The sequence below is a fragment of the Morone saxatilis genome, unplaced genomic scaffold (genome assembly GCF_004916995.1).
Source record: "Morone saxatilis isolate NCDOM2014 unplaced genomic scaffold, NCSU_SB_2.0 Contig10, whole genome shotgun sequence".
Lineage (NCBI taxonomy): Eukaryota > Metazoa > Chordata > Actinopteri > Moronidae > Morone > Morone saxatilis.
In genome coordinates this window covers 10,590,794-10,617,867 of record NW_023339652.1, presented here as the reverse complement: position 1 = coordinate 10,617,867, position 27,074 = coordinate 10,590,794, and the positions used below count along the sequence as shown (strand labels likewise).

At 39.7% G+C, this 27,074-nt stretch overlaps 2 protein-coding genes across 2 annotated transcripts in view; one reads left to right on the top strand and one right to left on the bottom strand.

Annotated features, from left to right (window-relative positions):
• Positions 1–15,787: 15,787 nt before the first annotated feature.
• Positions 15,788–27,074, top strand: part of ccdc146 (coiled-coil domain containing 146) — a gene marked incomplete in the record, with an annotated part of 44,189 nt that continues 32,902 nt past the window's right edge. The window contains 1 exon segment of the mRNA XM_035674900.1: positions 15,788–16,047. Within this exon segment, the coding sequence (XP_035530793.1) occupies positions 15,826–16,047 (222 nt within the window).
• On the bottom strand, positions 16,334–26,974 carry fgl2a (fibrinogen-like 2a). Its single transcript, XM_035674910.1, has 5 exons — positions 26,372–26,974; positions 25,356–25,560; positions 20,343–20,562; positions 18,524–18,694; positions 16,334–18,409 (listed from the first exon to the last, which is right to left on the bottom strand). Exons 1-5 carry the CDS (start codon positions 26,972–26,974, stop codon positions 18,094–18,096), a joined length of 1,515 nt encoding a protein of 504 aa, XP_035530803.1. The 3' UTR covers positions 16,334–18,093.

Sequence of the window (27,074 nt, the reverse complement as noted above, 5' to 3'; positions counted from 1 at the left end):
GCAATCCCTTTCCCTTTTTGTCAGTCTCATCCTTTTTGTGAAGTTCTGTCTTCTCCTTCTTGTCCTCCTCTTTTTCCTCTGCTCCTTACCTCCCACTTTTCCTTCTCTCCTTCTTTCTTCTGCTTTTCTCCTCTCCCCTTAGGAGACTAGCTAGCTGGAGGGGCACCAAGAGGAAGAAATATTTTTTAATTATTGACACCCAATTTACTACTTTATAAGTACGTCCAAGTGAATGAATAACACTACAGACACTACATGTCCTTCAGAGGCAAGAGAAAAGAGAAAGCAAGCAAATTTGCTGTGTACATGTGTCAAACACACAGTGACAAACTAAACAAATGGAACATCCAGCTCTCTCATATGTTGGTGATAGGCATTTAACAAAAACTGAGCTATGTCAAATGTCCTGTAAAGATGTACTGTAATCTACGTCCACAGCCTGGGATGTAAAGCAGACATTTTAAGGAGAGGCTTAACTTGAAGATCATGATTAAAGGGACACTAGAATAAAAAAATGCACTTTATTCTCAACCTCATCCAAATCACACAGGCCACACTTTCTGTCCTCCTCTGAGAGTGAAGTATCCAGTTTCCACAGCCATAGGCAGAATGCCAGATCTGAGTTGAGCACAAATAAGCCTCTGAGGGCTGCTCATGTTAAAGGTGACATTATTTGGGATGGTAAGTGTGCTTAATATCACATTATGTTTTTAGCTTTGGTTTGCTTAATATTTCTTCCGACCTTTTTTCTTTATTATAGCAGAGACAGGCAGTATATTTCAGAATAACCATGGGTAGCTGGTAGTTTACTGGGGATTAATCCCAGGAAAAGATTTGTTCAGTGAGTCAAAGTATTTTTCTATTTCTATTTTCTAATGTGGTGTTGACTTTAAAGCTAGTTTGCTCTGGGAATGACGTCCATTTGTGCTCCAACACTCATCACTTTTCACAATTCATGATTTCTAAGCTGAACACATTCTACACTTTTATTATTTAGCTATTGATTTATTGAAGTTTTTATTGTTACAGTTGACAGTTGGATAGCGTACCGGTGAAGTAAGGAATTTTACAAATCCCCATGCTGAAAGCCTCTGGGAGATTCTCCGGAGTTTGCAGCTGCAGAGTCTGCTGAGGCATCTCCTCCTCCTGTCTCCTTCTTTGATCCTGTTGTGAAGACATTAGTGAATTTCTTCCATGCTGATGGCCGTTTTCTGGAGTTCTTCACCAGATGTTACTTCCTCTCTGCTGCAGCTCCTCCAGCTTCTCCTCCTTAGCCTCCAGTCTCTACAGTATATTGGTGTCCCCTTCATCCTCCAGGGTGAGCTCCAGCTCCTTTATGGTCTCATGGAGGATCTCTGTGGTCTCATTCTGTGCCCGCAGTCCCTCTTTGACCAGAACCACCATGTTTTTCACTTCCTTTAGCTCATCTCTTGCTGCTGCTCTTTCTCGAGGTCACTCAGCTGTGACTGCAACATGTAATGGAGTTTCTTTAGATCTTTCATGCTCTTCTGGTCATGCTGTAACCACTTTTCCAGGTCCAGCTGAGAGAGCTTCAGTGTTCGTCTCTGGTCTTTTAGTGTGGTCCAGCAACATCCTATTATTCTCACATTGCAGGCTCGCCCACTCAGTGTCCAGATCTTGATGTTACATCTTACATCTTACATCTTGCTGGTTTTTGCAGACTGCTGTGGTTTGGCATGCTTCAAAAAACATGTTTTTTTCTGTCCAGCAGCATAGGGTTTGGGTGTTCTGATCAAACAGTGTCTGGATTTGCTGGCAAGGGCCTTAGAATCTACAGAAGTGGTGGTTTTGTCTGTCGCTTAATTAAGCTCAATAGCAAGAGATGTGTGCGTTAAAGTGTTAAAAGTATTCTTATGATATTCTTCTTAAGGCTACTATCAGTTGTTCCAGACATAGAACTGAGAACATTCAATCCAATGTTCCCATAATGTTAACGTTGATAATTGCTGGCAACCATGATAAATTCCTTAAGTCATAATGTGCCTTGGTAACGTGATGATATGATATGCTGTTTGGCTGTGTGGTGCAGACCACAAACAGTATCATGTGTGCAGACGTGTGTTTTTGGTTTGCATTACACGTGTTTTTAACCTGGTGAACGCGGTGGATCCTCGTGCATACCACAAACACATGGGACACAAACATCTGTCCTGACAGCTGCAGGCAGAACTTGCTGCTGGCATAGGCAGTTTCTAGGCAAATGCAGCAGGCCAAAGGAAATAAATTAACACTTTAAAAAATTTAGTAATGCAGATTATGTTATATGTGGATTATTTTTAACTTGGAGTCTATTTCCCTCCTTGTCAGACCACCTGTTATGGCCCAGGAAAGTCCAAAGATAAATTTGTTATAGCTTGATGGCTGAGGTGTCCACTCTCGAAAATGTTGAAAATTCTTTCACTTATGTTGAATTTTGCCTCAATTTGGATAAGTATTGTGCACATTGTAGTGCAGACTGCAAATGCACACCAGCAAATGTATTTTATTTATAAAATTTCTAGAAATTTGGGGATTAAATGCCTTCTTATCAGAGATTTGACACAGAAATAACAGGAAGGAGGGTGGACAGATGAGAGAATGACACAACAAACATCCTCAGAAATTCTGTGTGTGTCTTTTGGAGAAAATCTCTTTTAAACTATTAAAATCCTGATGAAGCCATTTATTTGGCTTAGTTTCAAAAAACATCAAGACTGTATAATGTTCTAATAGTTTGAAATTGTGGTACTTACCAACTCTGACCTTAAGATGCCTGGAATGTAAATAATCCTCATTTGATGAATAGGAGAATATTCTTTGTACCTCCCGTCCTCTCGTAATCTTTACTGCTCTTATCCTCCGTGTGACACTTTTTTTCACCCCTGGGTTATCGCTTCTGAAGAAATACAGACAGATGAAGTGTTTTTTTTCATATGTGTGGGTGGATGTCAATGTCTGGATCCAGAACACCTGTTCTTCTTACACAGTTGTCAATCGAGAGCTTAACCCAACTTTATCTGAACCTGTCAACATCACAAAGGATTAAGGAGGCCAATTGAGCCCTGAAACACAGATACTGAACTAGGTGTCTTTTATCTCCTTTGTGAAAACTCGTTTAACCTCCCACAACGTCTCTTAAATCCCTTTTGTTTGTTTGCAAGAGCTCAGTAAATAAACACAGCATATTTCTGCTTTTTCCTCTCTAAATCTTCCAGACATATATAGTATAGCATTAAGTATATAGACACATTTTGGACACATGCTTGCTCACACATACATAAATAAAATAAAATAAAATAGTAATCTATGGCAGAAAGTCCCTTGATAGTTGTTGATCTTTAAATAATTGCATGGCGAAGCAAACAAATCTTCCTGTTTCATGTTGGCTAAAAAACATCCTCTTTGTGCTGTCTTCAATTCTCGGTCCAAGTCCTTGAGATTTATGGTTAACTGTACAGTGTAAGTGTTGTAAATGTGTTTGTGTGTGTTGGAATGAAATACACTGATGATGTGTCTAGAGATGATTTACCATGAAGGGTAAGCTCTCATTGGAACATCTGCTTTCCAGCAATGACGAGCTACGGTATGACATGTATGTGTGTATATGTGTGTGTCTGTCTGTGTGTGCTGTTGACCCTGAAGAGGCGCCAGCTTCATAGCTTGCCCACCCGTTTTGTCTTTAAAGGAACTTCAACTTTTTGTTTACCATCTTCATGATTGTCTGGCTTCTGTTGATGTGAGATATCTTGCAATAAAGCTAGTAACTTAAATGTTTAGAGCTGAAATAATTCATTGACAGTGGACTGACTTCCAATTTCGATAATTAATAACTTCAGAAAAATGCCTCTCATTTTGTGGTTCCAGCTTCTAGAAAGTGAGGATTTGCTGGGTTTTTTTCTACATTTTATATGATCAAAAACTGACTATCTTCAGGGTTTGGACTGTTGGTCAGACAAAACTGAAGATGTCTGAAGATATGACTTTGAGGCATGGGGACCTTTTTCACTATTTTCTGACACTTTATAGACATATAGAGCAATTATTTCTAATAAATAATTCATTTTAATTGATATTATCATAACCTATGATAATTATGAGCATATATATATATGTATGTATCTAATTAATAAATATTTGCCTCTGAATTATAGTGGAGTAGAAGAAGTTTAAAATGGAAATACTCAAGTCAGAATTGTACTTAAAAACAGTTCTTAAGCAATAAAATAGCAAGATATAACAGTATATAGCAAGTTCGAATCCAGATTCATTAGGGTAGCTTTGTGGGGTTTGGGGCATTAACTTAGCCTTGCATGAAGTAAAAGAAAGTCTTATAGATTAAGGAATGTTTTTATGGCCCTCTAGGCACCACTTTTTATTTACACATGGCCATCCTAAGGGTGTCTATTTTCTTGACTTTCTAGTATATGTAATGTGGAAGATATCCAACTTTTGCTTTTTTGCCTCCATTCCCTCCTGTTTTCTCAAGTTGACCCAAGTCCCACTACACCTAATGGAACTACTTCTCTCTGTGCTCCGCTCATGGTGGAAAGCCAAAACAGACAGAAGACAGGAAAGAGCTTTTTGGGTTAGATATATATATATATAGGATTGTAAATATATAAAGGGTCAGAATTGTATATATATACATATGTGTTGACATCATTGCAACCTTTGACCCATCACCTCCTTTCCTCTCAAAGACACCACAAGAGAGAATGAGATGTCAGCACATGAATTTCCATGCTTAATGATGGAAAGCGATACAGAGACAGACAGACAGACCTAGAGGATTGAAGTGAAAGAAACTGCAGTTGGTCTTGTTGAGCAAGCATCATTGTTTATTATTGAGTTAGAAAACATAGGAAGGCACCTCAAATAAGTAAAAGATGGCACAGGCTTATTTTCAAAACAGTCTTTCGCAGCAAACCACATAAAAACTGTATTAGTACTGTATGTCTCCAGCTCTATAGAGGCTTTGTAGACACTACCACTGTATGCAGTTTTGTGAACTAAACATTATTTGAAAACACAAGCCAAAAAATGAAGAGAAACCTCAATAAATGTGCCTGTGAATGAAAAGCTGGACTCTTCAAAGGGCCCATGTGTTTTTTACAGAGAATCTGCATTATAAAGAAAGCACATTTTAAACAGATCGCAGAAACTTGTCCCTCAGAGTTCCTGATTGAGTTTGTTGTTCCAGACTCATATCCTCTTAATTTTTTTAATCAAATTCAAGTCTTGTTATATATTCACAGAAACACACATATGTACACAGTAAAATTTTATAACCTCTGGGATTCTAGTCACAGAGGACAATGTTTAGCAGTGAAAGAAGGATATTGTTCATGGATGTGTACCAAGGTTTTATAACTTTTAGACTCAAATTACAGACATAATAAGATTGAAATGTTTTTCCTGAAGAGACCTTTTGAGTTAGTTTCACAAAGTGTGCGGTGACAGCAGCATAAAGGTACAAACTCTGGACAGTAGGAGAGTTATTAAACCTGTTTCACCAACTAGCAAAGGAGTTTGATGCACAGTTTATTGCCAGAAATGAGTACGTTTAGTAAGTTTAGTAAGCATTTCATGTGTTCAGTGTGTCCAATCAATAGAGCCCAGCCACATTTAATTTTAGACATCATAACAGTACATAAATTGTCCCTATAATGCCTGTTGTATTGTGTACTGATTGCACATAATACTCTGTAGCAAATATCCATGAATCCAGACAGGCTTGCATTTTGTGTGTGCATGCATGCATAGTGAATTTCATAGCCATTACATGCTTGCTCAAACACTGGCCAACATCCCACACAGCTGAATCCGGGTTCAAAGGTCACCAAGAGAGCCTGTAGCTGACCCCAGAGCTCCATATCTTCACCATGACCTCATCATCTGCTGATCTTTGCTTACCTTCACTCACCAACTGAGCACATGTGTTAACTTGTTGACTTGCTCACCAAATGAATGTGTCATTAGCTTTTAAAAAATGTTTTTCCTTTTAATGTTAATTTCTGTTTTCATTTTCATTTACTGGTTTAATTCAATTGGTCTAGTGGCAGGTCTGTGCTCTTGTTTTTCATCACTTCATTTCACTGTGGAGAGGATTTAAGACCTCACTAAACGTGGCCACCAAATAGTGGAGTCTTGAGGATTTGGGGAATGTGTGTTACTGCGTGAAGACTGGGTCACTGTAGGGGGGTCGGTTTCGAGGTCTGAGCTGGAATGGTTTTACTGAGACCCGGCAGACAGAGAGACAGAGTGAGTCATGATGTCTTTCAACAAACCAGGTTCTGCTTAAGTGGTCTCTGCAGACATAGTATATGTGGGCACACACACAGTACTCACGTTTGTTTGCTGTTTGTTCCTCTGTTAAACCCTCTTTTTCTCTTCCTTAAGTAGATTATGACTGTTTTCAAAAGAGTGAGATTAGGTTTTTTATGAATTTGAGATGTTTAAAGAAGTTTAATTGTCCTTTGAAGGTTGTAGTTGCATATTCCCTCCCTCCCCCTCAGTCTGAGCTCTCTGCTCTGTAATTTTGGTTTTGGGATGTAGGCTACACCCTGAGGACTCAACAGAAATCCCTCTGCACTACATAGAAACAGTTTTAGCCTGTTTCTGACCACAGACAGGGAAAAAAACACACAAAATAAGTTGTGGATATAGCATATCATGCAGTTAAAATGAACTGTGTCTTCTTTCAGATGGCATCATCGTCCATGGAAAATTATAGTCCTTTCTCTGTGGTTTGTACTTTTAGTAAAATAGAAAATGAAACAAAGGAAAGTAGTAGTTTGGGGTTTTTTTATGTAAAATAATTGGAGTCTGTCTGACTGAAATTTAGTTGGGAAAGTCAAAGAACTTTAGGGACTTTAAGAAGTTTAGTTTTACACTGGTCACCTGAAAGATTTGAGTGCTTATAGTGGGTCAACTTGCTTCTTTAAGGTGTTATGTTTAAAGGTATACTGTATAACAATGTAACATAACAAAATCATTCTTAAATCATAGTTTAATACATTAGTATAGAGGATAGTGGGATATTTTAGTTCCTAAATTATAATAGGAAAGTATGTGATGCTTTAAAGCAGCTATCATCAATATTTTTGTATTATAAATGGATCACATGACTACTTTTATATAAAAGGTATTGCTTGTGGTGACAAACTCACAGAGAACTATCACCAAACTCTTCTCTCCCCCTAGGCTCTGTTGAGCTTTATATCGTTCAGCTTATTTTGGGGGGTTTTCTAACCCATAAATTTTGTTTTGGTTCGGTATCACAGCTCTCATCAGAGTCATTTTCAGCCACAGCAGGCGGCTGTGTTCAGCAAAAAAAGATTTTTTAACAACACCGTACTTTACTGCTCACTATCAAATGGCACTACTTAGCGACTAGAATAGTGGCGCATTTAGCAGCTAAAGAGACAAATATTTTGTAGGAGTTAGTGGAGATCAGATCAGAGCTAAAAGAAGAGTGAATATTAAAATTGCATTTGTCTGGTGGCCAAAAACACAAATCCAAATGAATACTTGTCTGCTGGATGTGTAAATAGGCAACAGTTTGTTAGCAAGTTCGCTATACTAACCTAAACTTTGATGTTACTGGTCCAGTAAAAATCAGAGGGATATTCAATGCCGCTCTACTGAAAAACCTTATAATATGCCGTATGATTTCATTTAATAAAGGGTATTACTGTATCACTGTGTGGCCACTGAACGGAATACACATAGACATATTTCCATAATACTGAACACTAGTTTTCCAATAGGAAACATCAGACAACATGGGTTTTTAATATAAGCCGAATATAGCTACTCCAGAAATATGAAATGTCTGTTTTCCTCCAGAGATTTTGCTATTATCATTTATTAGTGGTGACAAGTGACAAGTTACCAGATGTGTGTGTGTGCGTGTGTGTGTGTGTGTGAAGTGAAGACAGAGGGAAAATCATTCATGATGAGAAAAAGCGATATATCATATGACAGAAAGAAACACAGAAAAAGAGAGATATGGAAGATAAAACATAAAAAAAATATAGAATACAGGGTAGAAACAAACTGAAATAAAAGGACACACTGGAACTGAAACAGAGAAAGTGGGAGATGCTTTGTTTCGTACATGTTCCGTAGACTTAACCATCTTAACCATGGAGGGCGGCATTTGCAAGGATGTGGCTGTCTGTGGACTGTGGCTGGGATGAAAGGGAAGGAAGCCAGGCTGCCCTGGAGAATTCCTCCCTGGATCTGTGGGGAACACACACATTAACACAAACACAGTCACAAAGTGAAGATGTATGTAAATGAGAGGGTACCCTCTAGATCTAGTCAACAGATGAAGTTAATTGTTTCCATCCTTCTCAACAGGCAACGTGCAACTCTCAGGGAAATCGACACTAAACAGATACACATCATAGAGCTTTTCTTTTTTTCTTTCTTTCTTCCTTCCTTTCTTTCTTTCTTTCTTTCTTTCTTTCTTATACATTCCAGTGTTACCCATAAACAAGGTTAATACCCTCAAGGATGGGTCAGCTACAGATGTTTGTGGGTGATTAAATCTCCTCTGACGTGATGTAACATGCATGCATATCTCCATTTTCCAATAATTTTCTTCTCTCTGTTGTGTTTTATTTTATTGTATTAGTTGTGCTGTACTGAGATATGAAAAATGATGCACAAGTTCCCTTTGCACTGAAACATACATTTCTAAACTTTGGTTTACTCAAGTAGGATACTATACTTACGGTTGTGTGGTCCTCTGTACTCAATTGGCTGCAGCTTGATTGTAACGGTGTTATTTTTTCTTTTACTTAAGTAGAGAATCTGACTGAATCTACTTTTTTCACCACTCTTCAAATCGATCAACCAACACCTTCAATTGGAGCAGTGAATTTAGTCTTTGTTTGTGATGTTCTAATAGCCCCTTTGGCTAGTTTGACACTAGTTTGAAGGGGGAAGAAGTTGCATCTGGGAAGTGAATCCTCTCTGTATAGATAAAGATCGAAAAGAATAACAGTCTCGGGACACCTGTAAAAATAGCTATAGTGCCACCTGGGTTAATTTTAAGCCTAAACCAAACAAAAAGATGTTACTTGTAACTTGAGTGTGCTTTTGTGAGGATCAAGTCAAACGGAGTCATCCTGTGATGATTTGCTTTTGCTGCAGTGCAGTAAGACAACCTGACCCAGTCTATTTATTGCAATTCAACATGTAATTCACTCTTCAATAAGGCTGTGTGACCTGTGTGACCCTGAGGTATTCCAATTTACTCCCTGAATCCTTGACCATGAAATCCATACAGGTTTGTGGAAAGCAGTTAAATAGATACAGGATTCTGTAGCCTTTCCTCAGTGGAAACAGGAAGTGGTGGTAATTTCACTCTAATTCCCATGGACATTTGTAGGGTGTCCTTGGATAAATTCCACCCCAAAGGTCATGGAGGGTCACATACCTGGAATCAATTACATGTCTGCACCACCAGTAGAAGTTCATATATTTAGATATATAAGAGACAGGGGGATTTATCTGACTGTATAATCTATAAAAATGTTTGCTTCCCTCAATAGTATTGGTGTTTGATACAATACTCTCCTCTATAAAGACTTTTTGGATAAAATCCACTTTCTTTACCGCTCATGGCTCTACTTTATTTTACTGGTTACAATCCAAAATCACCCATGTGAACAAAGACAGTGATCCAGCAGCTTCCAGTAAACTATAATTAGTCTGGGCGTTTAAGGTGAAAAGCATTAACTAAAGTTGATTCAGCCTTTCATTTAGCATGGAGCTAGACTTCCCAAATTATTTGTGATTATCTTTTAAAGAATGTTTTTTCCATTGATTTTCTCCAGAAATTCGAATTTATATATGCTGACTATAAATACAGTCATTGTTCAGAGTGTTGAAAGTCAAAACAAACTTTATTATCTCAGAGAGAGAAATTTGTTTGGCAGCAGAAGCATCCATTTTGGAGACACAGTGGAAAACAAAATACAAAAATACTGAAAAGCACACTGTAAAGATAATAAGAACAATCTACTACTGCAATCGAAGTGTGTCGGTAAAGTGGCTGAAAGTGCATATTAAAACCTAATTGTAGCTGAAAAAGCTGAAGTAAGCATCCACTTCCTCTCAACTTATACCTATGCAGCAGTTGGCAATTTGTTTCATTTTATTGGACATCAGCCTGGTGCACAGGCTAGCCACAGATTATTAGTTACTAGCACTACATGTACTTCCCTTAAGGAACACGATCGAGCTCTGAAAAATAACAAGAAGGACCACATTAAAGCTAGAAAGAGGAGAAGAGGCCTTTTAAAGGGTTTGGTCTCCACATTAGGGTAAATATACTGATAGCATGGAGAAGATCAGTCTGTGACCCCTTACTGCAAGAACAAGTCAATACAACTTTAGTATTTACTACATCAGACAACCTCTGCTGCATGCTCCAGAGGCTTTAACAAAATATGAGAATGAATAACAGTTATATTCATTTTCATTTATCATTGTTGTAGGCCTAAAGTGATTTTTAAATTGTGGAATTATAAAAAAAAAGAAAAACATTTCGTCAACTAAAACGTGCCCAGCCTCAATAGCAGTGGTTTTCTTGCGAGTCCCTAGCTAGCTCTTGGGAGGAAGGATTTAATAGTGCATGGATGTGTGTTTGCTTTTACCACCAACACTGCTGGATTATCAGTATGATAGTGATCTGTGGCAAGAAATTAGAATAGAATTAGAATTAGAATTATAAGGGCCAAATATGGTTTGTAGCTCCAGGGAGCTTCTTTTCTTTTTTTTGACAAATAAGGCACTTTAATTTGAAAAGGTTGCTGACCCCTGTACATGACCAACACACTTTTTGAGCAGAGCAGAAAATTCAGTCTTTATTTGCACAATGATGATCTATCTTCAAAATGTTCTATTTCTGTATATCTTGGATTATCTTGTAATCAATGAGTGTCATTTTCCTCCAAAACGTCCAATGTTGGTAGTGAGTAAAAGTGAGATTTTCTACTATTGTTAAGATGTTTCTACTTTATTAGACTGTATCCAGTGAGTTTTAGTAATAAAGCAATAAAGGTCTAATATAATCTCTGGCTGGAAATAATTTGACTGTATGTGAGTGTATAGTAAAAAAGAGCCAACCTTAGATACTGGACCAGTTATAGTCTGGTAGGATGCTAGTTTGAAGGAATGAAGAACGAATGAAGAATCTGGTAAGTGAATCCACTCTGTATAGATAAAGACAGAAAATTAAAACCTGTAAAAATAGCCATGGTGCCACCTGGGTTAACTTTAAGCCTAAACCAAACAAAAAGATGTTTACGTAACCTGAGTGTGTCTTTGTGAGAATCAAGAGGCCTGCACTCGGAATTATCAGCAATCAAAGGCTTCAAAAATCTGACGTCATGTTCACAACCACACACCGAGACATACACACACACACCTTATTTAACGGTATTGTTCTAATAGTGATGAAGTGAATATCTTCCTATAAAAACTCAGTGAAACATTGTCTATTGTGGCAGGTTGTAAATGTGATTAACCTGCATGCGTTGACACCCAAACAAATCCATGAAATAAAATACATACACCCTGCATGGTGTATTGTATTATGGATTCCAGTATTATAATGAAAATGAGAGTTGTTTATCTGTTGGATATGATGCAAACCAATATGTTTGTACTATATTACAATTGAAGATCCGACATGACACAGTGAAATATGATGGTATGATTCAATATGATACTTGATATTATTAAATGCCAAACAAATATAATATAATAAAATACAGTCAGACATGATACATCAGAGTACAACACAGTATAGACTATTGTATGAGCTTATATTCCTCATCATTCAATGGGTTCAAGCTTGTCGCACATCAATAAGATCCTGTTGCTTTGCCTCCCAGAGCCTGAAACTTTTATCTTCCTTATGTGTCCCAATAAATTATTTTGAATACAAACAAGTTTTTGTTCAAGTTATTGATGATTTAGATACTCTTCAAAGATCAGGATTTGTTCCAAATGAGTCAAGAATATGTGCACAGCTGTTGCTCACTCACACATATGGCTTTTGTTGAGATGCTGAAAACACAGACATGGCTGTTCAGTATATATGATTTTATTTTTTATTTTTTTGGTCTGGAAGAACCATATATAGAGGTGATTCAGAGGAGTCCAAGCTGGAGGGGGTCTTACAGTCTGTGGTCTGCCCACTGACACACTGTGGAACAATGCCTTGGATTCTCCACAGAGATCCTGTAAAGACTCCGAAGAATGACATCAGACTCACACTTTGCCAGAAGCAGTTCTCAGTTTCTCAGTGATTTATGATTTAGGTAGTCCTCTAAACTCAGATTAGATGGTGCAAAATATTTGTGCAGGATGTCAACTCAACAGTGTGAAGTTCGCTCCAACAATGAGGACAATGAGGAGATTTAGTTTCATGTTCCCATCCGTCTTGTGGAATGACTTAACAGTAATAATAACAACCCGGCCTGTTCATCTCCTGTTATATCCCATTCTATCTTAAAATATAAGGTAAAGATTTCTCAAAGACACAAATACTATTTCAGAAGTGCACAGCTGATTTGGACTGAGCTTCAACAAAAAGCTGGTTTCAAGGTTTTACAAGGCTTTAACACATCTGTTTATAAACTGTATCCAGACATTTTGCATGAAAGACAAAGTCTTTGACAAGACAAATTGTAAAAGCAGATTTTGTGTATGGAAAAAGACCACTACACATTATGTGTGTGTTTTAATTAGGACTTTTAAAACAGTTTCCCAACACCCAACCACACATGAAAGAGAGGAATAGACGTGGAGGGGGTTGTAAAATTACCCCCAATCCCCAAGTTGCGTTTGTTGTGACTACAATAGAGCAGTAAAACAAAGATCTGGACACTGCATCCTGGGAGTACAGTAAGTTTTTCCAAAAGTCTGGTTTATGCATGGGCTAGAGAGCAAACAAACACATTCAGGACATGCACATACACAATGTAACACAGTTGCTCTAGTTCTTGACCTGCTCTTATACAGACAAAATGAGAGTAGCAGCAGAGGTTACCCTAATGTCAGCACACATATTTAGCAGCAGTAATGTTAATCATGTCCACTACCTTAGTTTGCCATGTAACATGTATCTTCACCACTGACACACATCTATTCAACACACAGTATAATCCCAGTCTTCAGCCCTGCTAACTGCCCCCGGTGTCTAATTCAATATGCATCATCTTTCAGCATCTGTTGTAGATTGTTAAACTTCACAGCAGTTACTGTGAACTGTGGCACAAAATCACAAACTCATGAAGCCAGCAATTTTGGTGGAGTTCATAGTAAGACATGGAGTTTTATAACACATATAGTCAGCAGATTTGATCAGTTTGACTTAGATGAAAGGGTAAAGCAACATCTGCAAAATATGTACAAGGACTATATGACGGTAAAGTTTGTGTCAATGCAGTGACTGACTCAGCAACGAACAACTCTCAAACTTTCAGGGTCCTTCTGTCATTCCCTCATACGTTTGCAATTCGAAGTTTCTCTCCCTCAAAATAGCTATAAAATTGGGGCTTTTTTTTTTGTTGCCAAAAATGGTAATAGTAGGGGCACATGAAGGGGCATATTTTAATCAGAAAATAAACTGGAGTCTGCCAGGATTCAAAAGTTCAAACATCCAGACTGTTGGAGAGGATTCAAGGTTAATTTGGAAACCTGGCTTCTGCAAAAGACATTCATCCCAAAGCACCGGGTGATTTGTTTGGGATTTAACAAGGAGTGGTAAAATTAGGTCTACATAATTAACGGGTTTAATTAAAGAGCCTGTCTTTAAAAGTTTAATTTAGTCCTACATGTACAAGGAGGATGGCACTTGCCTTCATTTCCCCCCCCCCCCCTTTTTTTTTCATCCATCATGATGGAAAAGCAGTGGATGGTGTTGGTTCTTAAAAGTTTAACGTTGTGACCGAGAGCGGATGCTGTCTCTCATGTGTCACTGTTTCCAAAATTTATAACAGAAGGCAAAACCATGGATATTGTGTAAAAACAAAACTGCAATTACTGGAAGAATTAGTCATTTCAGTTGTTGACTTTGTGCACAAAAATAGTGTATCTCCTCTGCCAAAACAACCACATTGCAAGCGAGTGTGCAATCAGATGGTCAGATATTACTGAAGTGAATTGAAGCTGAAAAATAGTCACAGCCAATTATGATATCAGTTAAATTCAGAAAGGTCAAGCATCTATATATGTGCATGAAAACATTATGTTAGGGGTAATATCTGAATGTGTGTGATGCCTGGACTTTTGCACATGAATTCACATGCCTTTCCTCCTGGTGCACATAAAGCTACGCTCACCCTCACGGCATGGTAAATGCACATACCTGTACCATATGTTAAGCCATATGGTTTTGTGTATTCTGTGTATTACTGTAAGTGACACTGAAAACAGCCTTTGAAGAGGAGGGTTATTTGTGCGACAGCCAGTAAACTTAAGGTAAATTGGGAACATACCAAGGGAGAAAACACAGTCTAAAACTCTCTCCCACAATTCATAAAAGAACAAAGAATCAAGGCTGACCATGCCATTAAGGAGAGGGGTTAAATGTGTTTCTTGCTTGGTGGCACCCTGCATTTTTATCTGTTCTGTATCTTTGACTGAAAAACCTAAAGGAACCTCCATCTCGTTCACACATATTCTATGCAAGCAAACACACACACGTACGCGCACACATAGCTGAGATAACACATCCCTGCAGCTGTTGCAGGGAGTGAATAATGGGCCATGCCAACTCCCAGAGTGCACTGTGGGAAAAAAGCTGATATAACAGAAGAAACAGCAGCATTGCATCATTGCCACCACTTTCACCTTGGATTCAGGTCAGGTGAATCCACTTTCATTTTAGTGCTTTCACTGCTCAGTCACTAGGTGTATTCAGTCAGTTGTACTTATGCTGTGCTGTGCAGCCAATGCGTGACACATGATGATGAAGAGGAGCAAGATTTCAGTAAATGACTATTTCCCGCCATCTGCTGGACAGTCACAGCAAGGCTGAAAGGAGATTTTGGGTTGAGTGCACTCGTCTAAAACCTTTACATCTTCCTATATTATCAGCTGGTACACTTTAATGCGCTAAATATAGCTTTCCTATAAACAACCAATGTAAATAAAAATAAATAAAAGGGGTTTTCACATGATATTACTGGGGGCGTGTGGTGCCGTTGCTATGGTAACCACAACACGCCATTTCTTCAGCCGGAGAGAAGTCTGTGATTGCATTTAGCTGTACTTCAAAGTGTGTTTAAAGGCGTACGGTGTTGATAGTTTCTAGTTTTGTAGGACAACAGAGTCTTGAGGGACGTGTGTGAAGATTTCCAGGGATTCAAAAGTAACGTTAAGTAATAAGTAAGTAACGTTAAGTTTGTTTAGCAGACAAACACCGACACAAACATGAACCAGTGCTAGGTTATCAGCCGTACGAGAACTTTTATTTTGTTTTTTGGGGGGATTAATTAGCTCAAAAAGGTGTCTGTGGGGGTTTACAGTATCTGTGTTTTTCTATTGGTCTATTATTAAGATGCCTCAGAAATTGATGTGTAGTTTAGGGTCACAGTGCCAAATGTATCTTGACTTTGATTTCCGGCAACAGAATAAAATCTTTTCAGAATAAAAGCCCCATTTTCACGTATTTAACTGATTCTGCCTTTGTGTAATGTGCTTGTACAGTTATCATTATATTATTATTTATTCTGTGGTGGTTATGGGGAAAAAAAAACTTCAATTCCTTCAAAGTAATCTTGAATACTGTATCTATTTATGTGTTTTGCGTTAGTGAGTCTGTCTGAGGAGCAGCAGGATAGCAGGCCTCCCAGCAGAGGAAAAGTGAAGCTGGAGGAGGAGGAGGAGGAGGAGGAGGAGGAGGCAATGGAGGAGGACAGCCCTCTAGTGGCCCTTGCACCTGATGCTTCACTCCCAGAGGAGCTGCCCTCTGCCAGTACTGATGTCTCTGCTAGTCCTGCTTTCCAGTGCTTAGATGAGGTAAGTCAAATGTCTTCTGAAAGGCATTTTGGAGGTTTCGTATGAAAGACAAATATCACATTTTAGCAGTTGGAGTGACAGTATTTACCCTGATTACTTAAAACATACAGGAAGGATCTAGTGTGCCTGTTTACAAAAAAACACGGACTAATGTATTTAACCATTTAATTTTTCATCTAAATTGATGTTTGGAATATAATGTGATACTGTAGATTGAGTCATGTGCCTCACAGCATTTATCTTTAAGACATTTTTAATCAAACAAAAGTGAATACTTGGAAAATCATCACGTGGATGAGCACAGTACTTTTTTATTAACTTGATCGTCACATACAGTAAACAGACATTAAAGTCACAGGCCCACAGTTTGATCATAAACCTCTGTGAAGTTAATATGAACTCACTCTTTTACTGAGTTGCTTTATTGAGTCAACACCTCATTAACCCATTTATTACGGGCATGCAGCACCTCATCCCTCCATTTTTACAGGCATCAAATAGCCCTGGATACTAGACGGCAGACACTTCAGAGTTTGTGTTTTCTACTCATGGATACTCATGCTAAACTTGTATACATTTTTGTATACATTCATTAAAAAGGTGAATCCAATACAGAAGATGCTTTTAAAGATGAGCAGGCATCAGTATGACATCAAGCTGCCAAACACTGCAATGTACACAGCCATGTAGTTAGAATTTTATTCATGTTTTGATATAAAAAGTGCATATCTTTTGGCATGACAGTTGAATATGAATGATAGAAAAGAGCAATACTGTACACACACAAAGCTCCAACTACACACATAATTACTATGAATGGTCACAACAATGCACAGTCGTTGTCATTGCTCGAATATCAACAATCATCGAACCTACTGTATGCCCTATGTATTATATAAAAGCTATCATACCTCACAAAATAAAATAAATACTGTACACGTCCTTAAAGTGAAACATTTCTTTCCCCATCCTTCCCATTCACAGTGTGTATAGAATGGATTAAATGATGCAATACAGTTTTCTAACAATAGGCAGCAGTATTGTACAAGTGGTGAGTCAGGGAGGAATTTTTTTTTTTTTTTTTTTTACACGTGAAAACTGGTGTATGGCATCAATATATTTGCAGTAGTTCAGTGCACCCAGAGACAAGGGTGGAAAAACTATTTTTTTCCTTGCTGCAGTGTCCTGCTCCGTGGCTGCCGTCAAGAATTTTACTAATGCATCAATAATGCAGAATGTGCTTGGCAATGGTCCAATAGAAATTTATCTCAGACTGCATATTTATACTGGGACATTTTATATTATGTAGGACGATGACACATTACTGAAGTGTCTGAGTAATTAAATGAACGACGCCGCTGCCCAAAGGCTGTTGTATATCACTCCCTGTAATTTTTTTTTTTTTAACAGTTTGACTCTGTCTTTCACAATAAATTTCAGATGCACTCAAAACTATATCATTATTTCTCATATACCTCACTCGAGTGGCTGCTGTTAATTATTAAACTGTTTAGAGTGGAGAAAATGATAGCTCGTTAGTTTTTACTACTACTGTGTGCTGTGCTGCGTCTCAGCGGGGGTTTATAGCACGAGGCAGCAGGACAGAAAGTGAGGAAATGTCAGAGAAACATTGAAAAAATCTCTCATGGTAACCCTTCGTATAATATTATGGCCCCTGTAGGAGGCTGGCCTTTACATTGCATGTGTTTTTTGTTTTTTATTAGTCCATCATCGTTCATAGTCCATTGTCCTTTATTATCATCATTTTAATCCAACATCTTGAAGGCCACACTCACCACAGTGGAAAATAGCACAGTTAATTTTTTTCTCAATTACTTTTGTTATTACTGCATTCAAACTGTCTATAGTACTTATAGTCTTTTTCGGTGTACACGTATGCATGTGTAAATGTGTGCAAATGCATGACTATGCGCATGTGTATGAGTTTCTGAGTCTACTTGTTCTTCCATTTTCTGACTGTCTTTGTTTTGTGTTCGTCCGTCTATCTGTCCGTCTCACTATACTCATCGATATTTACCTGTCCTCTTAAGGGGCATAGTTCTTGGGCCGTATCATCATCTTGACAGTCTTGAAGGCCTGCCTGTAGTTGGTGGGGTAGTACTCTGTCGACATGTTGTGCCATGTTCCCCAGAAGATCCCGTTCCTGACTCCCTTGTACCTCTTGTGATAGTACTTCCCGTTGAGGTTGGCGGACATGCAGGCATCGAACCACCAGCCGGAGCTGTAGTAGGTGCCGCAGTTACCGGATGGATACATGTCGTTGTCGCGGTCGGGCGTGGAGAAAAACTTCTGGTCATGATTGAAGTGCTTGTTGAAACTGATGGCGTTCCCAGCTGTCCCACTACAATGACACATCAATATATATATCTAAGATATAGTCCTCCTTCATCAATATTTGATCACACATGCATAGAATAACCTGGCAATAAATCTGATTAAGAATGTAATATTGTACCTGTATCCACTGATGGACAGCCGGTAGCGTAGGTACTCATTGGCCACGTAGAACTGGTCGTACCTTGCGTACTCCCGAACACCCTCAAAGTCCTCCAGCTCGATGCGCAAGATCATGTCTTTGGCTTTTGTCATCAAGTGGATATGGTCATTGCCCAGCCAGAACTCACCTCTGCAGCAGAGGAAAAGGCAGAGGAAGGAGGGGATGGACCAGAGCGAAATGAAAAATAGATTATAAACGAGCTCATATGCTTGTACACTTGATTAGAAAGTGGATACAGTTACTCAAACTGCATTTACTCATCCCTGCAGGGGAGGAGAGGCAAGGAGGAGATGCAAGGGGAGAGTAGTGTGACAGTAAAAGAAGATGAGAGGAGGCATTATTCTTTCAGTGGGAGGTTATACTAGATGTGTAGGCATGGTTATCAAGAGGTAACCATGGTTATTTCCCTAATAAAAGTCCTTCCTACAGAAGCTGAGATGACAATAGAGAAAATGAGCAAAAATTCTAATCTAGTTAGAGGCTCCGCATTAAAACTATACATATTACTATGTGAAAAGGCTTGCTCCCTCCATTTTTACTGGGACCTGTTTCACAATTTTTAACATTTATGTTTGGATTCAAATGAATTAATTTTGGTTAACACATTTATTATCTGTTAAAATAGGTCAGCCCTACTGTGGTGATGTATGTTCACTTAGTTGTTTTACGTGTGATAATCAGTGAGACCGAGAACAGGTGGTGAACAATCAGTTATAGTGAGAACAGGTGTGCATCGTTAGGTCCTCTCAGCACTGAGTGAGCGGGCAGCCTCCAGTTGAGGGAAGAAGGGTAAAACTACTTTCCAACAAATTACTTTCTGTTAAAGTCGGTGCTCTGATGGGTGTGCATGAATTCCCAGATATAGATTTTACTGGAGTAACAGAGAAGTCTTGAATTAATGCTTAGTTCACTATTGTTTTGGGTTTTTTTTTATATTTGTATCGGTCTAGCTCACCCCTTTAGTTTCCTGAACAGATGGTAGGTTCCACTTAGGCGAGTCTGAGAAGTTAATAAAGGTTTGGGAGAGTAGTGGGGGCTTCCTGTGAAGCTGTGGGTGTTAGCTGTTGATTTTCCCATCATCATTTGTTCACCGTTACAGTGTTCTAGTTAAAAGGGTACTCTGGTGATTTAGTATTGCATTTCCATGAAGTCTGGGGATTTACACCCAAACTTCATGGAAATGCAATCCTGAGAGATGGATTAAAAGTGACATTATCAGGGTTATTTTCTCTCACTTAGAGTTTTCTAGTGCCACACAGCATCAACTGCCGGCCTCATGGGGTGTCATGACAGTCAGCATTTAACCTCTTAGTGGTCATATTTAAAACTCCACCCAATTTGGCGTACGTGGTATTTTTGCCTATCCTACATACAAATAGCAGAAAATTAAGCTTTTTTCCACTAAAGTTTGATAATTCCACAAATCCCTCCATCACCTCAACTATTTTACAAACAAATGGCGTTTTTTGATTTAAGAATAAGGCTTAAAAATGCCAGGTGGATATAAATTATCATCTATGCAAGCCTCTAAGCAACACCTGAGAAATGTTTTCCCCCATCCTAAGATATATTGTGAGAGGAACCCAAGAATAAGACCCCAGTTTCTTTTTAAGTGCCAATGTAGTTTCTATCTTATACTGTTCTTATTTTCATTTTATGTACTTTTAAACAATTTTTCACTGTAATTATTTCTACCCTTGTGCCTCTTCCATAACGCTCCAATTTCCCTCTGGGGGATCAATAAAAGATTATTTTATCTTATCTCTTAGCTGATTACCTGAGGTTCCCAAAACCTTTCTTGTACTCTGTCCAGGTGCGATTGAAGCTGACAGACCCATCGAGCCTTTGCTGTATCACCGTCCATCCACCTCCATAGGATTCCATGTCACAAAAGACATCAAATGTCCCGTTGCGGGGATCAGGGGTCACACGATACACACCGTTCTTCCTCACCTCCAGAACATTGTAGTCTGAACAGTCCCGAGGGGCTAACATGACTGCATGGGGAGACAGAGAGAGAAAGAGGGCGGGGGGGGGAAGAAGTTGTTAAGGGGATGTTACTGGATGATATTCAATCATCTTTTCACTTCTCTGGCATTTTTCTCTTTTGAACCAAGAGACGGTAATAGAAACAGCCCCTGAGGCGAAGGATAGGGAAAGAAAATTCGATAAGTTGGCAGGAAATCCAGCTTTAACCATTGTAGAACTTCTCATTCCTGCATTAATTTCCAGGGCAGTCTATTCAAATACAAAACAGTTCAGCAAGTTCTTTAGCCAACCTGCTACAAGACTATTCCCTTGTTCATTGTGTGGATTAAACTAAAGTTCAGCAAGTCATCAAGCATAAAATAGTAAAGCATAAAATATACTGTCTTTCAGTACGCATTTTTAAAACACTCTATCCTATCCACTGCCTCTCAACATGATGTCCCCTTTCAGAGTATCTGGACTCTAACATTAAGGAAAGCAAGTGAAAGGACAAAGGTCACTGTCAAAGGATAGAAGTCAGTGACCTTCCCCTGTGCTGCACCGCAGGTCCGTTTCATACAGTCCTCTACTTTCTAAGATCCCATCTTTTTATTTTATTCTTTTACCTGCCCACTTATTTCTCAAACTCTGTCCCCTATGTTGCACTGCAGGCTGCTGACCCCACCCAAAACCGAGGTCCAAAGGCCCCTGTCAGTTAGCATTTGGGAATTGAAAGGAACAGACTTGTCAAAACGTGGGAAAGTGTAAAACTGGATTAGAGAGGCGTACCCCCTCCCTGCATGTTCGGCACCTGGGGCCTAAATCTTTCTGACATTGGGCAGACAGCATGTGAACCCCTGCTGAGTTTGTTTCGCTGATACAGTTTTGTCATACTGTTAAATCTGTTTAGTGGTTTGGTAGATTATAATAGAGCAAGAGTGGGAGGGGAACCATACTGATTGCAGTGGGCCAAGACGTCCGGTTTCTTCCAGTACAGGGAGGGGAAGTGGAGAGTGAAAAGTGTTTTGGTAGCATTAGTGCAAGGTTAGACTTGACCTTTTGCTTCTCATGATTAAATGAGAAGGTATTTGTAACTAGTGCACGGTGCACAAAGTGATTGCTTTGACTCTATAGCCATCTACTGTATTTTCCTATCAAGATACCTAGATGCAGATGGTGAATCAGTCTATATGGAAAACAGTCTGGGAGTCGAGCGTGAGGTTAAAAATGTTATCCTTGTCACGTCAACCGCTCTGTCTGCACTTGGCATTCAAAGTATTGTCCTGTAAATTCTTTTATTGTCTCCTTCACTTTGAGCATCTGTGACTGTAGTCTCTCCACTTTATGTCTCCCTCTCCTTATTTGTCCCCATCTGTCTGACGGGGCAGCCAATATCCCCAGACAGACAAGAACCATCTCATCTAACCACCTCTGGCACTGTGCCTGACCTAAATAACTCTAATATCAGCCACTTACTGAAGTCCATGTGACTGTTGGCTGATTGGCTGTCTGACTGCCATAGGTGGCTGATGAGTTAAATGACTGGTTAATTGAGTGGCGGATTACTTTGCCTGCTTTCTTGCTTACTTACTATCTTCCATAATTCCATAAGTGGTAGCCTGCTCTCTTAAACTGATATGACGTGCAGTATTGACAACATGACAACTGACTGACTGTTTTTAATAACACATTGCCCGCTTGACTGACGCAGCAGATAAATGATAATAAAAAGGAAGACGACTCTCTTATCAAGGCAGCATGCCCTGTGACAGCCAGTAGTCAGCTAAGATTAGCACCTGTAATGGAAGGAAATGTGTATCCAGAGTGATAGTATAATCTTTCCCCACAAAAGCAGCTCAAAGAGAATACTGCTGTCTGTTTTGACGGAAAGAAACTCATCAAATAGCAACACCCTTCCTTTTAGGATGTTGTGTATCACCATGTTGCAGACAAGGAGTTCCTGACAATGGGGCGGACTGGGCATACATTCTCTTTGTTTATAATTGAGTTAATGTAGCTGAACAGTAACATGAATTGCTTTCCATTCACCTCAAGGCCCTAATACGTCTTGCAGGAGTGAAAGTGAAGTTGCCGCAAGCATGGAAATTGGCAAAGAGGGCGAAATAAATGCGTACAGCACTGTTAGTGATAAAAGCATCTTGACAAATGTACTATTAGTCCTGCTTGATGGTGAAATTGCAGTCCTACACTGGCCTAAAATGTCTGGGTAATGCCAGCGTTTTATTAGCTGCATTTTCGTCAGCCGTGGTATTTTTGAGCTTGGAACAAAAGAGTTTGGATAAAGGGATGGAGGAAAAAAAAGGTTAGAAAAAGTGAGTGTCCTTAAATGCCTTTTCTGAACTCTCTCAGTGTAAATGTTTGAACTGTGCAGTGTAGCTAATGAGCTGTACCCGTGTGGCTGGTTCCTTAATCCCTGCGCATGTGTGGGGTTGTTAACATTTGCTCGCCAATGATCCATCACCACAGCTCCTATCTACATAAAAAATACACATCTGTCTCATATGACGTCTCCAAAAAAATTTTCAATATAATCTTTATGTGGTCATCTTGGGCCTGCTCGCCTTGGATAAAACCGAATTTTAAATACGGTTTGTGCAAATCGCTATTTAACAATTATTTAATGATTTAGCTATAATTTGGCAGCTGGATGGTTTATTCAGGAGTCGGGGGAACCATTAAACCATGAATCGCTTCACTAAGCACTTTTCACAATGTGATAAACAACATTTTTTTCCCCTAAAAGTCAGTATGTAGTGTTCATAGCAAGTAAAAGGACATTAATTCAGCACCTGGAGTTCACACTAATGGGATTGTTGTGTCATGAGTCTGTCCTAAGTAGTATGAGCCAAAACCTTTTCTGAAAGCCCTAAAATGCGTCGTTCATATTAATAGGTAACTTTTAAACAAGAAGTATAACTTGAGTAAAACAGCAGTTGCATTGTTTATGCTCATCTTGAGAAACTTAAGTCTTATCATTACATGTCGGTCTATTTCCATGGTAACAGCAGCTGCCTCTTGTCTTCTCTTGGATTCACTTCAGACACCATCAGCCATGATTTCCTAACTTGCGGCAGAATCATTAGCTGGTTCTTGAGTTTAACATGACAGATCGATGTACAAATACAAGTGTTACTGACCCTGTGTACCGTCCGTGACTAATGTTGGGAAATCCGCCCCCACATTACTTCTTGTGTTGTTGTCAGGAGATAATGAGAGCTAGTTGTTTTATGCAGGAATGAGCACTCAAGAGCATGACCTCCAGAGGAAGAGAGAGGTAGGGGGAGAGGCAGGGGTAAAGCACTGGGAAACGGGATTAAAGAGAGGGAGACGGGGAAAGTTACGGCGAGGGAAGGAGTGAAAACAGTGGAGATGTGAAGGGAAATGGAGAGATGGAGGACAGATAGACTGAGGATAACTGTATAAGGGAGAGAGGGTGAGATTTGAAGGAGAGTTTGAAGGTGAAGGAGGCAAGTTTATGGGAGAAGAAAACACAGCGGAAGAGGAAAAGCTGGGATTCCCTTCACACCACTGTCCCAGCTAATCTACTTAGAAATAAGCTCACATCTGTTTTCCACATAAAAGACCCAATATAGTGTCACATTCACATGCACTCATGCAATATCAGGATATTATTCAGTTTCAGTCTGAAAAGTGGAATCTCAAATGTGCTCTCATCCAAATAAGCTTTTACATCAATGTAAAGTGGAATGTTTGTTATGCTTGGCTGGTTTGCAATCCCTCCTACTGCATAGTCTCCATCATGAGGTTCTCCCCATTCCTCTTTAAAAGAAACAGTTTAACAGAGGCAGGTTCAAACCTGTAAAGATTCTTTTTTTTTTTTAATGTTCACACTATCTAATAGTGTAGGCGCCAAGTATCTGTCTCTCTTGTTCTCCCTCTCTTCTTTTTTGAGTTTCTCCATATGGAGAGCAGTGGAATGTCAGAGCACTTGAATTAGTTATATAAGAGGTAATTTGAATTCTCACTTTGACCCTAGTTGTCATATTGCTTCACTCACGTACAGTATGACCTCAACCTAAAGCTATTTTGCTTTGGTAATGTTTTGTATGGCTGCACTTAGCCGACTCGGGCTCTACTGTAGAAATGAGTGAGTGATTGTAGGGATGCTACTCTCACTTTCACTCTTTTTTTAAAAGGTGATGGAAAATTCCTCTTATGATGATACGAATCTCCCCAAAATGCCTAATGTTCATATTGGTAATGGAGAAGGCATGTCGCAACAATCACTGAGTGTAGTTGACAATGTCATTGTCAGCATGGAAGATTCCATTTCCCATTTCCCATTTCCCAGAAAGGCCGCACTGGGTGAAGGTGACCACCCAGAGTTGGATTGTTTGTAGTGATTACAAGTCGCCATTTCCACTTAGGCATGATTGGATAGATCCTATGCCAGACAATTCACCTCAAAACAACCCAATGGATGCCCAGTACACTACAACTGGAGTTTCATTACCATAACAACATCTGTGGTGAATTTAAGTGAAATGGAGAGGAGAAGAGAAGAGAAGAGAAGAGAAGAGAAGGCTTCTTGATCTTTCTCAGAAAGATTGCAAAAAATGAAATGCACGAGAGAAGGACAAAAGAGGAGAGGCATCTTTGAAATAGCAAAGATGGAAGAAAAACACAAAGAAAGGGGTTTTGGGGCAAAAGAGAATACATTTATAGCAAATAGCTGAGATGGATGGAGGGGATTTTCAAACGACAGAATAAGATGGGATAGAAAAAGACAAATAACAAAATGGAGAACGCTACCAAACTATCTTAGTAGAAACAGGCTTACACTGAGGAGTGTTCTGAACTGGACATGCGGTGGTGCAGGTGGAGCTGAGCTTGTTGACCACTCCAGTGATGTTCTCCACCTGCCTGTCCACCATAGCTTGCACGTTGTCCATGTTGAGCAGGTTGAGCCCCTCCATACGACCCTGCATAGCCGAGATCTGGCTCCTGGCGTTGCGCAGGCTGGCTGACATCCTATTCAGCTTCACCTGGGAAGGGCCAGAGCGGGGGAGGAAGGAAATTATTTCTGTGCACAGAATACAAAGCAGGTGGATTACTGAAGTCACCAGCCTCCTTCATTGTTTTACCAGCCAATTAGAATTGTAGAATAGAAACGAGTCTGCGTGATGGTTGGCCGTCTGCCAAAGTGGCTATGAGCGTCAACGAAGTTACCAGACAGCAGAAATTTACCGCCATTTGGCTGGTGTCTAACGCTGATTCCCCACCCTGTTTACAATACCAGGAATTTTCCCTGGTGGTCTGGTGCCACGGAGGACTTAAAACATCTGGCCAGTTTATATTCCACCTGAGTACATTTGACTGGGCAAATTTAGGTCATTTGGTAGTGATTTGTTGGTATTCCTACAGTGTTTATAAAGCACATTTTATTTCAGTCCGTCACCAGGCGTGTAATGTTACTGGCTTACTGGGAATTCACGTGGTTTTAAAGGAAATACAGAAAATTGGTGCAGTTTCACTATTGCACAGCGCTCTAAAGCTTGTTATATGATACTGAATGTGTGCTGATGTGGATATTACAGTTTCAACAATTTCAAAACTAATGCCTACCCTAATTTAGATTAGGATGACAAATACACTTAACTTTTATTGACATCATCATGACAAAATTCAAGGATTTTCTGAATATAAAGTGTATATACCTAGAGGTTTCATCTTTGCATTGAAACAAGTGTTTTTGTAAAAACAGAGCTCATTCCTTGGTAAAATCTTGCATTTTCTAGTTAAAATGTATGAAAATTGTCTCTTTTTTTTTTCTTGAGACTGAACTGCGCCTCTTACCTGCATCTCCTGCATAGTGCTCGGGCTCGGTGTAATTTTCCCAAAAATAGAAGCATGCCCTGGTCCAGCAACATCCACAGTAGCTCCAGGGATTATCCCATCTCCCCTCTCTTCTTGGCTGGACCCACCTTGCACCTCCTGTCCTGTCAGGTCCAGTCTCACTTCTCCCCCAGCATCCCTCTGCGTCTGTCCCTGGTCAGCTTGCTGATGTCCAAAAGCCCCATTGCCCCGTGCCCCACGGCACTCCTGGCACCCACTCTTCAGCTTGTTGACCACCTCCTTCAGGCTCTGCAGCTCCTTCATCGTCTTCTCCAGAAGCCTGAACTGTTTGGGCAACTGGATGGTGAGGGGAGGCAGAGTGAGCTGGTAAGGGCAATCCTCCCCCTCCTCTGCCCCGGCCCCGGAGCTCCCGCACTGGCCCGAGGGTCTCAGTTTCATGGGGCAGGAGGTGGGGGTACCAGATTCAGATCCCAACGAGTAGGTTCCTCTAGCGTCCCATCTCTGGTGTGAGTTGACGGGGGATTCTGCTGCCCGGCTGGCGCGCGGCACCAAGGTGGCTGTAAGCAGGAGACTGGCACAAACGCAAAGCACAATTGTCCTCATTTTTCTTCTGTGTGAGATTTGTAAATGAGAAATAAGTGTGTGTAAAGTGAGACTGTGTCTGCAACTGCCTCTGATATGAACTCAAAAAGTGTCTGGATGC

Bases quoted from the DNA above. Each gene is read 5' to 3' on its own strand.
- fgl2a (XM_035674910.1), bottom strand. From the start codon at position 26,974: ATGAGGACAATTGTGCTTTGCGTTTGTGCCAGTCTCCTGCTTACAGCC. The intron at 25,561-26,371 runs GTAAGAGGCGCA...GGCCCTTCCCAG, and splicing joins GCACTATGCAGGAGATGCAG to GTGAAGCTGAATAGGATGTC. The intron at 18,410-18,523 runs GTACAATATTAC...GTGTCATTGTAG, and splicing joins CTGTCCATCAGTGGATACAG to TGGGACAGCTGGGAACGCCA.